At 44.4% G+C, this 14,093-nt stretch overlaps 1 protein-coding gene across 2 annotated transcripts in view; it reads left to right on the forward strand.

Annotated features, from left to right (window-relative positions):
• Window positions 1-14,093, forward strand: part of ksr2 (kinase suppressor of ras 2) — a 92,954-nt gene that overhangs the window by 43,823 nt on the left and 35,038 nt on the right. For both annotated transcript variants that reach the window (XM_072708997.1, XM_072708996.1), the window contains exon 6: window positions 9,071-9,246. In XM_072708997.1, coding sequence (XP_072565098.1) covers window positions 9,071-9,246 — 176 coding nt within the window. The remainder of the gene's footprint in view (window positions 1-9,070; window positions 9,247-14,093) is intronic.

Below are 14,093 nucleotides of genomic sequence, written 5' to 3' on the forward strand. Positions count from 1 at the left end.
GGCCGGCATTCTCCCGATGTGAGTCGGCCTCCTGCTCCGGCCATCTGCGTTGTGTTGTGCTCGGCCAGCAGCGGGAAGCCATGCAGAGCAGGACGGATCATCTGCCATTAGGCCATCGATTACCGGTCCCAGGGCTCTGACACAGAGCAGATGCAGAGATGAACGCTGTAATCAAAGAGGACGCCCAGTAATGTCGCATAGCTAATCCGTGGGGGTGCACTGGATCATCCGCGTAGTGACAGGTCTTATGGTTAGCTAGTTAGTGAGGAAAGACCCACAGTGGTTTAGTTTAACCAAATAGCCACTGGTCAGTCTGGTGGTTTCCTACAGTTTAAACTACTGTAGGCAGAGATGGCACTATGTGCTTGAGCATTTAAAAAACATTTGGGTTTAACTACAATTTCAGATATGTCAGTGAGATAAAACTGCAAAGCAACACAAATTCCACACCAAATATTGACTCACGCACACGCACATACACACAAATGGGTGATTCTTGCTGTGATGACAGACAGCTATTTGCTAATTCTGGAGCTCACTCTTGTCATACCATGCATGACAAGCCACACTTACCCTCTAGCGGGCAAACCTTGGTCACCCAAGCCGTTCTCATCACGGCATCTGTCTTTTTCAGCCTCTAAACATACAGTTAGTTTGGAACAGCATCAGTGAGACCCCATTCCTCTCTTCTCATGCAAATTTCAGCCCCTCTGTTCTCTCCAATTCCTGGGGAGCAGACCTGGTGTGTAGGATATTACAGCTAAGACAAGACTAGTGATTTCAGGATCATATGTAACTGCAAACTGTGTCCCATTAATAGTGGCTGATGCTAAAATGATAAGTTTAGCTTCTGTAATGATATCTTTAATGCTATGATCGATATTTCCCATTGATACATTGTTGTTGTAAAGCAATAATGAATACATTCACAGTCTACAATGCTCATTCACAGGTGACAAAGAATGACTGGGTGCACCTCTCTGAGAAAGGAATATTAGCATAATATTTACAATTCTTCTTACCTATTGCTCTGTCTTTCACAGATGAAGCAAGCCAAAAATATTTAATGGCAATAAATGTCATGCAGATTTTGAGGTTATTATGTGAAATTACCTTTGAGATAGATAAAGGTTTAAATTTATGCCTGAATCTAAAGAAACTAGGAAGAAACAAGATGTACTGATAGAATAAAAAGAAGAAAAAACTGCAAGAAAAACTACCTAAACTTAGAGTCAGTTAGAAAATGTGAAAAACAATTTGAACAATGATGACAGGAGGTAATAATGCCAATTATTTTATCTGCTGTTTTTGCTGTGGCGTTAGTGTGAGTATCTGCATATCAGGACCAAACTGCCACACAAGCTCTCTCCCAAATCTGACTCATCCAAGCTTCCTTAATTACCGGTTGTCTGAATAACTAAGAATTAACCTGTGGTCTGCATCGTCCCTGCAGACAGGGTGTGCTTTCTGAGAGCCACCAGGTGTTCATTCACATTCACACGTTCGATGCGTTTGTCTCTCAGAACGAAGGGCCGGCAGAAAAGTGCAATACATAAAAGGTGTGAGCTGTAAAACGAGGAGCCAAGCTTCTGCACATCCCTTGCTCCCCCTTCCTAATAAGAGAACCCAATTTTATGACCTCTTTGCCAGCGTAACGAAATATATTCCCCCTAGGGTCATCGTTTCTGTGCTGTTCGCAGGTAGGAGCACTTGTAAATTCGTTTTGCTCTTCAAGGTGTTGGTCTTGCTCACTTGACCCTGCTTTGGTCTCCACGACTCAGGGCCATGTGAGACCTAGCTATTGCTTTGGCCATGACAGACTTTCACACTGAGACTGTGGACCAGTGTTTTTCAAACTGGCCCTTGGGGACCCCCGACGGTCAGCCAGGAGGGACCAATACGTGGGCCGTCTTGGGGTCCCCGAGGACCAGGTCTGGAAACACTGCTGTAGACAGTACAAAATAAACAGCACGTGCAGTCATTCTAAATTAGCTGTCCTTCAGGTTAATAACTGAAACACAAAGAAGGTACTTTCTGGATCAGACAATTAACTAAAAAGTAGTAGAGTTTCAATTTAGTTTGTGACAGACTGGGAGGTGTTTGTGGGAGGTGCTTTGTGGATGACAACCTGTCTACCGGCCAAACCTTAGTCACCCGTACCATTCTAACTGTGCCGCCGATGGTGTGGAATAGCGTCAGCCGGCCTGCATTTCTGTCTGTATGCAAATGTCAGTCCTCTCCACTTCCTCTCTCTGCTGGGGAAAACAGTCGTTCGGCTCGTGTAGAATTACAGCCTACACATAACTCAAACACAACTGTGCATAAGGGTTGCCGACGACGACGGCCAATGCCGGAATTAAAGGTTCTACTTTCAAGGGGATATTTGCACCATCTGTTTTATATTTTGCAATTGCCACAGATTTTGAAATTTATCTAACAACAACATTTAGCCTAGTCTGGGGTGGGGGGGGGGGGGGGGGGGGAGATTACATGCCCAAGATGTAGGAAGTACAGATAGCTCTGCAGATAGGACTAGCTAATCACACACAGGGTTGCAGTGGCGAACCTTGTCTGGACAGTAATGGAAACTGGTAGGGTGGTGGATGATCGTGGTTCTTGGGAGTGAGAACGCATGGACTGTAGATTTGTGCACACCCCACGGAGCAGAACATAGCTTAAACCTTGGTAGCGAATGAGAGTGAAGTGGCTGCCATTCATTTAGCTTGTTTTGTTGTACTATCCCACCCTCGCCTATTCAGGCAAGTGTCTCTCTCAGCTTGAGCGATAATTAATGAAGCTCATTTGGTATGCTAATGTGGATCAACATGCTAATACAGGAGAGGGAGTCTCTTACGCACTTACTGGTGTCATTGCCGTCCCTCTGGGCCTTGGAAGAACGTTTCAGCTTGAATCTCTGTGAGGAGACTCATGTCTCTGATGTTGCCTTATGAAAGTCCCCTTTGTCTTTAATAGCTTTCTTGGTGATATGAATGTTAACGATATTTGCCAATGAATCACTCGGCTCTGGTGTGGATACTGAAGCAATGCAGGGGAGGCTTGGAAAGATTCACCAGCTCTCTGCTTCCTTTGAGGACGGTTTCACCAACAGCCACCTGAAGGATGATATTGGCATCTACTCCGTTGGCAGCTTGAAGGTTTAGCTTGATTACAGCGCCTGTACTCTCTCTCCCTCCAAAGGCGCCTTTGTCATAAATGTTTTTGTGTAGCTGCTAATGGTTTATTTATTGATTTTGAGGTGTTTTCTAGTTTTTACTGTTTTTTTCCTCCGTTAAGAAAATTCTGATCACCAAAGCTCAAATGTTTTTGGTTGAAACATTAGGGGTTTTTTTTTTTGTTCCTGGTTTTGTTAAGTTAATTCAGACTTCAGATTCTGGGCCAGACCACATTTTTGCTTCTGTTTGTGTGGAACTTAATGAAAAAACTTGCACAAAAATGTGTTTTTATAAGGGTTTCTAGTGAGAATTCAATTCTATGAACCTTCTTTGAATTTCCTCATCATGCCTGTTTACCTTTGGTGAGATGAGAAGAACTGACTTTTTGAAAGTGCAATGTTATACGGTCTTTCAGTTAAAAGGAAAGCCTTTTATCCAGTCCCACTTTCAATATGGTTTGTGAGACCATCAGTAAATATTACAAATGAGGGTCTACCAATTGCTCTTTTTAGCTTCTAATTGAAATGGCTATGCAGTGGAAATCATTGCCATCTCTATAAATCATTCATGCCGCAGATGCTTGTGAAGGGAGTTTTCCAGATCACTCAATATAACAGAGTAAACATGCTTTGTATGAAACATCTTTGACTGGTTATTTATGGTAATAGAATTACTGGAACCAGTCAATAGAGTTTGTGTTTACATTTTCCTCGGGGACCTGAAATGAATGCGTCCGGAGGGCATAAACCCTCCAGAGATCCTGCAAGGGGACACAGGATCTCAGCAAGGAAACAACTCGGGGTATATTTGAAGAATTCATTTAATCAGATTATTGATCGACCATCTCCAGGCGAGTATGCCAGTGTGCCTTCAGTCAGGTAGCATCATAAATAAAGGTTACTTTCATCGTCTTGGTGATGTGGGGGCACGAAACAGGGAATGTAACGTTGTATGTTTGCATGCGTGCGCGTGTCCACGTGTTACTCTGAGGGAATGTTAATCGCGTCTCAGCCGCTCCGCCATTAATGACGACTCAGGTTAAAGGGGTGTCGACGTGCGGGCCGGAGAGGCTAATTCCTGACATAGTCCACCTGCTCTAATAAGCAGCCGAGCTCCTCCAAGGAGTTTGCGAGATTGAAGTCATGATTATGAATTTATATGAGCTCCCGGCCGCGTGCAGCTTTGCCCGCTGGAATGCTACCGATTGGCCGTGCATAATTGATTTATTAGGTCTGGGTATTGATGGATCTGTGGGGAGCAGAGGGGCAGAGCAGGTCGAGGGTATGACCCTAGAAGCAGTGGGTTGGGTGGGGGGAGATCGAGCCAGATCAGGGTCTCCTGCCACATCCCAGCGGATGTTCTATTCCAGTCGGTGTCTGTGAGTCTGCTCTCATGATTTCACAGCAGTGTCTGCCCAACTCCAGGCAAATCAGCTTACGTAAAGATATGAACGTATTGGAAACTAATGCGTGTCTGTGTACTCTCGACGTTATGTAGAAGAAAACAATCCCTCTGTGTGGCTTATAATACCGATGTTCACTCTCCTTTTAGCTAGCTGAGTTTTTCTAAGTGCTTGAAGGTAGCACAAGAAGAATCTCAATTCTCAACCCACAGCAGCAAAATGACTCTTCCTAGCTTGTATGGCTCTGAATGCCACGTTTCCTATTTGCTGCAGTTTGTGCTGGTATGTAAATACCTGAACCGATGTGTGCTGTCCTCACAGTTTGCCCGTTTAGCTTCAGCTAGCCATCGTGGCCTGCTACTCACAGCCTCGGCAGGGGCCTGAAGCACTCAGCTGGCGAAGCTGCAGGAGGAGGATCTGCCTATTTTAGCAAGACAGAAGGGGCCTATGGAAAAAAGACAAGCAGTGTTCCTGATAAGCGTGTCTTCACGGATCTCCAGGAATGGAAAGGTGGAACGCTTTATACTGTGCTGGTGTCCGGCAGAATAAGACCCTGTTTTAGAGTTTTGGACCTTTATCTAACAACAACATTTAGCCTAGTCTGGGGTGGGGGGGGGGGAGATTACATGCCCAAGATGTAGGAAGTACAGATAGCTCTGCAGATAGGACTAGCTAATCGGCCATTAAAGATGCACAGTATCTCTGCAAGGCAGAAATAGTGTGCATCAGTCTGCCATTTATAGTGAGTCCCTTACATTTGTTTATTTTAAACAACCCTTCTCTCAGGGTAATTGCTTTGAGCGTTTCTGGTTTTTTTTTTTAGTGTGGCAGGTGTGAATTTGAATAGCGAGGCCCCTTTAGAGGTGCCTCTTCAAGCTGTTAATGGCACCATCTCAGGACGCTCGGTGATGACCCTAAGACCTGCCGACTGCTCCCCCAGCCCCCCCGGCCGCGTCACCTCGGCGCCCTCGCGCTGCTGGTGGAGGGTGTCTGGGCGCCGCGGTGACATCGCTGGCGTCGGAACGGCTCCCTAGGGAGTCGCTGTTTGCGCAAAGGAAATAGGGTTGGTGACAGCCATTTAAAAAGCGGAAGACGACTGGCAGAGAGGAATAGCTCCGGAATTTGATATTTCCCAGAGCTCGTCAGCAGGTTGTGATCTGCCAAATAAATCAGAGGCCCCCCCCCCCAGCCCACACACACGCACACACACATGCCAGCTCTGTCAGTTATCCTGAAAGCATCTTCATTATCCATAGATAGGCGCAGATCAGACAGTGCTTGTTGCAATGAATATGCTGCAGATAAAGCTAGCATTCACCAAGCCTGTTTAAAAATACACAAATTAGAATAAAGGTATTTTGAAGTGATGCTTAGGAAAGGAGCACAAACATCTTCATTTACATAGTGCTGGAGGACTCGATAAATATGTAAAAATATGAATATATAAAAATTGTCTTGAAAATATTTTAATTCTTTGAGAATCTTACTTCTGTTTGAATTTGGTGGGATGAGGGAGGGATCCACTAATGTTAATTTCAAACCACATGAAGTAAACAACTTCTGCATTAGTTAAAAACAGTGATGAAACAGTGATGACAGGGAATTGTCCCAGTACTGTGGCTGTGATACAGTCGGACTCGGCGGCGAGATTCTCAGGGTTTCCTTCACATGTGCCAGGGGCGTGCTAATTCACATCATTTATACAGCACCTTTCCTAGCACGGATACCCCAGAGCTCTTAACGGCGATATAGAAACACCATTAAAACTTGATTTGAAGCAGTGAAAGGAATAACGACGCCACAGATAGACATAACAGCAGGTAATATTGTTTGATTTAACGGGTCTGCGGAAAATGAAACAAAATGATGTAAGAACACAAGTTATGAAAGAAAAAAAATGCGATAGGCTGGGTCCCCCCCCCACCCCCCACCAGGCCATGATAAACCTTATAAAAGTCAGAAGTGGCGTGCCAAGCTTGCTGTCAGACCTGCATTAGCGCAGCTTCTGATGCTCAGTAGGTCCACTGGTGAGCCACCATTACCTTTAATCTATGTCTTATTCACTTACTTGCCGTCTGAGGGTCGTGTACGATCACTATGGCAACAGTGCACATAGAGTGCTTGAAGGCAAAGCCGTTTTTTACTGTGTGTGGTTACAGGAATATATGTAAATTAAGGCTGTCAATCTGCTTATGACCAGGGTGTGTGTGCGGTGTTTGGGGGGTTGGCAGGCTAGAGGGGGGGGTGCTGAAGGTGGAAGGTGGTGGTGGGGGGACAACTGTCCTCCCTTATGAATTTTTATCATCCCTTTTTGAAATTCCCCACTGAGCCACGTGCTGGTGGCTTTGAAGAAATGTGCTGGAGGATAATTATTGGAAAAAAGATATCACAGATACAGTACACATTCAACGGAATTCCAGAATTGCATCACAAACACTAATAAGATAATATTTATGCTCAAACACATGGATCAAAAGTATTCCTGCACGTTGAGCCGGTCTGTGGAATGCCTATAACTTGGGTGACTTGTGCTTCTTTCTTGAGTTACTGCCCATAGTTCAGATCCGTGTGGTGTGGCATCAACTTTGGTGGACGGGTCTCCGTTCTCTCTCCTCTGTCACTGATCAGAGAGGCACCAAAGCCTCTTCCTGGCCCGGTTATAGAACGTTGTTGTTTCGTCTGACACTCACAACACCAGAGTGTTTAGACTGAGCACTCCCCCACAATTAAGGAAGGATCGATTCAATTACAGCCTTGTTTAAATGCTATATCATTTTCGTTATAGTCGTTTGCAGGTTACTTAAATTTGTAATTAAGTTAGTTTTATATCAACGCAAGAAGCAGTAACATCAGAAAGTAGTTAATGCTGTGTTTCCAAAGCACCCAGCCTCCCTGCTCATGTTCCCCAAAGGGGAACCATCTCACAGGCACCTTCAGAACTCTCAGGTTAGGTTCCAGCATCGGCAAGAACCACGCGACCTGCGTGGGCGTCCTGAAGTCCTACCAACCTCTGCATCTATGACAGTAGCCCAAAGGCTGCCGTTTTGATGCTGTTCCTTGGATACATGAACATTCAGTATTTTTAAGAACCCCAGTATCGTCTTTCTGCCCATTTTGGAATGGATGATACTGGTATGGTCTGGCTTTTACATCTTCATTCATCCCTGGGCAAAGACTTGCGTGGGGAAAGATGAATGGAACAAATAAAATTCGAGGTTTGCATAATGTGGTTTTATCTAAATTGCAAACAAAGGCTTTGGTGAAAAACTGATAACCCGAAGCTTCCTTCCTTATTGTCTCTGGCTTTTGCACCGAGTCGTGCCGCTTGAAAACATAATTGTATGAATCAGTTGAGGGAACATCCTAGGGGCAAAATACACTGGTATTTAAATGAGCTGTCTGGCGAGGTCTCACTCAAGCCAGCCATCTTGGAAATGAGAAAAGCAGGCAAATTGTGAAAGATGGGGTAGGGGAGGTGTAAAACCAAGCTCCGTTTTGTTTAGATTAGATTGTGTTGGATGTTTGTTGGGGGTGCAGGACACATTCTCACTGAAGGACTGCATTATTCTGTAGTGAGCATGAACCCCTTGAACAAATTTGTATCAGAAGTGATCAAGTAGTACAGTGCAGTGTTAGAATATGATGAAAATCAGTCAAAACAGGCACAGAAGATAAAAAAGAGAACAGGTTATGGGGTTTATAAAACAAAGTACAAGTTTATGCGCATATTTTTAAACAAATCTACATTTTTAAATGTTGGTTTAATCAGCGTTCTGCTGTCAATCCGTCTTCTGTAAAAATTATGGTGAAATATATAATTGAAAAACACCTCTGATGAGTTTCAAAGGCTCAAAATATCTTAGACAGCAGTACACAAGGATAATGTGAAGGAGGAGACACTGGGAATGACCAAAAAGCAGGTAAAGGGCAGAAGCGACTTTGTAATGCCAAAGATGACCGCTAATTCATCTGACAGTTTCTCATGAATCGTAGGATGACATCAAAAAGAATGGGAACATTAAATGCAGGTGTGCAGTGCACTACTTGGACAGTTCATATCAGACTCCTAGAAGCAGGACTGAAGTCCCATAAAGCAAGGAAGAAGCCCTTCATTAATGAGAAACAGGGAAGAACCAGGCTGCAGTTTGTAAATGAATACATACATTATTCACAGAAGCACACCTACAAATTGAGAAATGGGTGAAAGAAAAATTGTGCTGAGGTCTCTTAATTTTTTCCACGGCTGTATATATAAAGCTTTTAGATCAAACTTTTAGGTCAAACTGAGAAATAACTTGGAACAGAAAAGACTCCAGGATGGTGCCTTGGTGAACACCATAGATTCACTAATTAGTGAATTCTGGCCTCTGTGGTGCCCTTCTCTCTGTTAGCAGTAGAATTCCTCAAATTTTGTGCCATCCAGTGTATTTTACTTGCTAATGCCTTGTTAGCGATATGGCCATGGTTTCCCCTGTGCTCTTTGTTTGTGTTCCAGAGCAAAGAAGAAGAACAAGCCCTTGAACCTGAAGATTCAGAGCACGGTGGGGAGCTGCGAGAACATCCCCTCGCAGCGCTCGCCCCTCCACACCGAGCGCACGCTTCGCTCCTTCTTCTTCCCCTCGTTCCTCCCGTCTACGCCCCCCGTTCACAGTGACACCACTTTCTCTGCAAGTGAGTGCAAAATTGTGATCAGATGCATGCAATTATTTATAGCCATCGGGCGCATTCTAACTCAGTGGCACTGCGTGAGCGAGGCTTCGGTGCCAGCTCGCGAGTGTGGCTTGTGAGACACCAGAACCTTAAACCCACATCTGTAACCCCATGTGTGTGATGGTAGCATCTCTCGGGCCCCTCGCACCTCCTCAGCTGTGATAATGCCCCTGTGGTGACCGGCGCCCCCCGGTGGTGCAGGCGAAACGCGGTTCACCATCCCCACCACTGCCCAGGCCTGGAGACATGCGGGTGCATAAATGCTTCCTTACTTACCGGTGCCCTGGAAGCCATAAACGTCTTGTTGGCCTAGAGTTAGAGCCAAATGGTGTGACTCGGAATGCCTGAGGGAATGTTGAAAAGCAAGATGAAATACTGGGTGCAGATGGAAGCTTTAAATGGCCCATGGCTCTGACTAATAGAGCCTAATTCAGCTGCCTGCCTTTATCTTGTTGTCGGAATGTGTATGGTAATTCCTTGTATCCTGCTCACGCTCCCCTAGTAGTCATTCCGGAACTTGGAAGCACATGGTGCAATGAATCTGTCATAGAGTGGGGTGACACGTTTGGGTGTGTGGCTGCGTGCCTCTGTGTGCCTTTCTGAATGGTGTGTGTATGTGTGTGTGACCCTGTATTGGTTGTTTTCTGTGCCATTTGTGGTTGTGTGTGTGTGTTTCTTTGTTTTGCTGAGTTAGTGGTTCTCTGTGCCGTTTGAGGTTGTGTGTGTGTGTATTGTTTTGAGTGTTTCTTTGCGGGTGTGTTTGTGGTTTTCTTTCAGTATTTATGGCTTTGTGTATTCCGAAATGTGCTTGTGTTTAAACTAGCAGCTTAGTTATGTCATGATGAATGGGTAGAAATGCAGAAACAAAGAATCAAATTGTACATAATAGTGCATTAGTCTCTGTTTATTTCTTTTTCAGTTTTAAATGTTTTCTCATCCTAGTCTAACCGTTTATTATCCTCGGATTGAAAAATATTGGGGGGGGCGGCAGAGGGCTCCCCCTGGTCTTTAATCATTAGTTATCAATAGAATCACGTTAGTGGTTGGAGTCCATAGCTCTGGACCATTTTCATTCCGCCCTTCTCTGGTTAGGAAAAGGCTGAAAACGAATGTATACACATATAAATGCAAGTTATTATTCACTAGACTTAGTACTTTATATAACAAAAGACTCAAGAACAGTTAATTACACTTCAATGATTATGCTAAAAGGGGATTCTGGGTGGAATATGTGTGATGGTGACTTTGGTGTACGTTTATATTTTTACTGCAATAGCACACTATCGATTGAAGTAGCAGCTCAGATTGAGTAAGACCAATGAGAGTTCTAGAAAGTTCTAAAAGTAATCACTGAAGTCAGCCGACGGCAAGGCGGGAATAGCTGCTGGGCATTACTACGTCTATGTTTTGTGTAAAATTGGATCATCATTTTCGAGTTCTTATGGTTTTGGACGGCAGGGTTCCTCCAGAGTTGTATTTTTGGGACACCGGGCTAGTTTGGACCAGGAAAACAATGATTAGGATGAGGCCTCGTCTTCCATAAGGAGCCAAATAATTTTATTGAATTGCACCAGCGTCGATAATGGGATTATCGAGCTGCAGGAGCCCTGTGCCCAGGGTCCTGCCGAGAGACAAAGCCATATTTACCGGCCTTGTTTGTCTCATCGCATCTTGTAATTTATCTCCACTCTGCCTGCTCATGGAAAACATCAACACCCTTAATATTTTGAGCTTTTTATTGCTTTTTTTCCAGACAGCTTGTAATACAGGGCCTTGCTGCTCCGACTTACTTAAGCCTAACGACACTTAATGAACACAGAAGCTTGGGAGGAAAGCACAGGAGGAGTCCAAGTGTTGCAGGAGTTCTTTTGGGTTACTGCATTATGGATTCCGTTTGGCCTGTTGCATGCTGGGTATTCCTTCCAGGCAAGATGTAGAACTTTGTTTGCAGCCCTTGGAGTGACACCCGTCTTCCCCCGTCTACTGTGTCATATTTGCGAACAAGGACATGCCATGTAGTTTGCTGGATATTTATAACTATGTTATTGTTACTCTCTATGAGTAACAAAAACAGCTTTGTTTGGATCAAGATATGATTTAATAATCCCTTTCTTGTCATTTTAAACTTGTATTCTTTGAAGTCAAACTGAGCCTTTGTGAGTGCTTAGATTCTGCTTGGTTACAAATTGCAGGTTGTGTCCTGTAAAACCTAGCATATAGTTGTTTTGGTTCATTTGGACAGCACCAGGGAGAGGCTGCCCCGAGCACAGAGACCAAACGCCCCCGATTGAAATGGCACTGAAGAAGATTGCTGCTCTCACCTGTCAGCAAATGATACTTGACATCAGTGTCAAAAATTTATCCAACATGTGAATCCGTCTAGCACCATCTTCCAAAATTTAACGGAAAACATTTTTCAGTTTGGAAACACTTCGAGATCTTCAATGGATGTTGTGTTGCTGTTGTAAACGTAGAACATAAATGCTTGTTCTTCCCACTGTCATCCAATAATTTAAAGATCAGTGTTGACACACCACAGCACACAACAATGAAATGTGTCTCCTGCATTTAACCCATATTTCCCATTGTGACATAGCAGGGGGCAGCTAATTCAGCACCCAGGGAGCAGTACCTTGCTCAGGGTACCTCAGTGGTGCCTTGCTGTGTGGGGATTCAAACCAGCAATCTTTCAATTACACGTATGCCTCCCTAACCATTAGGCCACCACTGCCTCACGTACATAACAAGATCGGCAAACTCCACAAACAGGGCCTCAGCAAACACTTATCAACAGGCCATAACTGCTCTTTATGGAGAAAATGAGCTTAGTCCTGGAGCTTCCAAGGAGCGCGGCCTTTCCGTCGCCACTGCTGCTCTACTCACAAACTCAAACACAGCTGACATCCTTCAGTCCCTGACGACCCACAGATATGCACGATGCATATCCCTTAATACCTGTCTTTAATTTATTTTGCGAGCTAGCAGGCAGGTTTGTTCTGAACAGTTAAAGGGGATTAACTCAACTTCGTTAACCTCTAGAACCAATAACTCACCAAATCCAGAGAGGGCGGGAGAGATGATTTGATTTGTCGGTTGTAATAAGATAGAAGTGGCACATTTCACATGTGCTAGATCTCTCCACAGTACTGCATGTTCTGGTGTAAAAGGATAAGAACGAGGAAGACATTTTTCTTTGCTTAGAACAATGTTTCTACAAAGGAGTCCGTGTTTCCTTTCGGTCAAGGTGATGGTACACATTTACCCCGGGACCGGATCTTCGCAACTGCAAACATTTAATTACACTATATTTAATTTAATTTTGATTTTGAAATAAAATGCACTTTTTACCTTCAGCGTTTCATGGAGGAGCTTTTTTTTTTTGAATAATTAGCGTTCTCATCCATATGTTCCAGACTTCAACAAAGGTGAACCCTACAGCCCAATGGCACACCTGAATCCCGAAGCTCACAGCGTGAGGTGACAGCCCTGCCCACAGAGGCAACATTCCCGCACTGATAAAGCTGTTTCTAAATAAAGCAGCATCTGCGGCAGAATCTGTTTTCATTAATTATGTTTTTTTTCTTTCGAGTAGATTAATATGAACCTTAGGGATTACATTGTAAATGTCGTGTAATTCCCCGGTTTTGCCTTAGAGTGCGCATTTGCAAATTAAAACGGGAACCCCTGAAAACCAGACATGGTTTTTCTGGAATTTCTTCCAAGATGGTGCCATATTTCATGGCCTCATCAACCGGCTTTGCATCTTTTTTGCGATTACGATGATCTTTGCTGTTCTTCTTCTTCTAGTTCTATTTCTGTTTTTTTGTGTCGTTTGCATTTTGCTTGTTTTTGTTTCATTGGGTCATTCATCGTTGATGACGCATCTCACACAGTGGGAGCAAAAACCGAGGCCGATCCCGTTGGAGGTTAGGCGTTGAAGAAATGGGGGGAGTTAGGGTGAGGGAGAGAGAAGGAACGACCGCAAGCCCCACCCGTGATTAGTGAAAGCGCTTCCCAGTAAGATGAGGAGCTCTTGCTTGGTAAGAAGCCAAACAGAATACCAGTGTAATGCTCATACAGTGTCTTTACTGCAAAGGAACACACCAGACTTCAGCATGGTACTGGAGGGCTTCCAGCTGGTGCACACAAAAATGAAAAAAGAGTGAAAGGAGGTGGGATGATAATCTTCATTAACCCTGACTGGTATAACCTTGAGCAAGAACAAATCAAACTGCTTCCTATGAGCCTCGGGTCCCAGGATCTCTGCTCAAGTGAAGGATGCATATAGTTGTGTTGCCCTCCCTCCCCTTGGGTGGTCAGACCACGGTTTTGTAGTCCTGGTGCTGCTGAGCGGCAGCCCTTTACCATCAACTCTGAGAGTGTGGCCAGAAGACAACAGAGGCTCTGCAGAATTGCTTGGAGAGGACCTGTTGGGCTCTGTTGTAAAGAAGGCTCTCTCACTGCAATACTACAACATTTTTTGTTGGACATAATTATGTCTAGAAAACTTTCCAACTAATAAGCCCAAGATCAGAGGGGATATTAAAACACTCTTCAGAAAGAAAGATAGTGCTTTCCTGATGGGCGATCGAGAGGAGGTCAGGTCTGTGGAGATGGAACTGAAGAATACAAAGAGAGGACTGAATGGAAGCTGCAGAATGTCAGCATGAAGGAGGCATGGAAAGGACTGAGGAAGATCACTGGCTACAGAGAAGCAGATGGCCATAGTGAATTTAGGAACATCAGGGGCGAGACAAGTTATACAGCTTCATTTGCAGGTTCAACACGTACTTCCTCAGCCCAGTGGG

Source organism: Paramormyrops kingsleyae, chromosome 2 (assembly GCF_048594095.1).
Source record: "Paramormyrops kingsleyae isolate MSU_618 chromosome 2, PKINGS_0.4, whole genome shotgun sequence".
NCBI classification, from domain to species: Eukaryota; Metazoa; Chordata; class Actinopteri; order Osteoglossiformes; family Mormyridae; genus Paramormyrops; species Paramormyrops kingsleyae.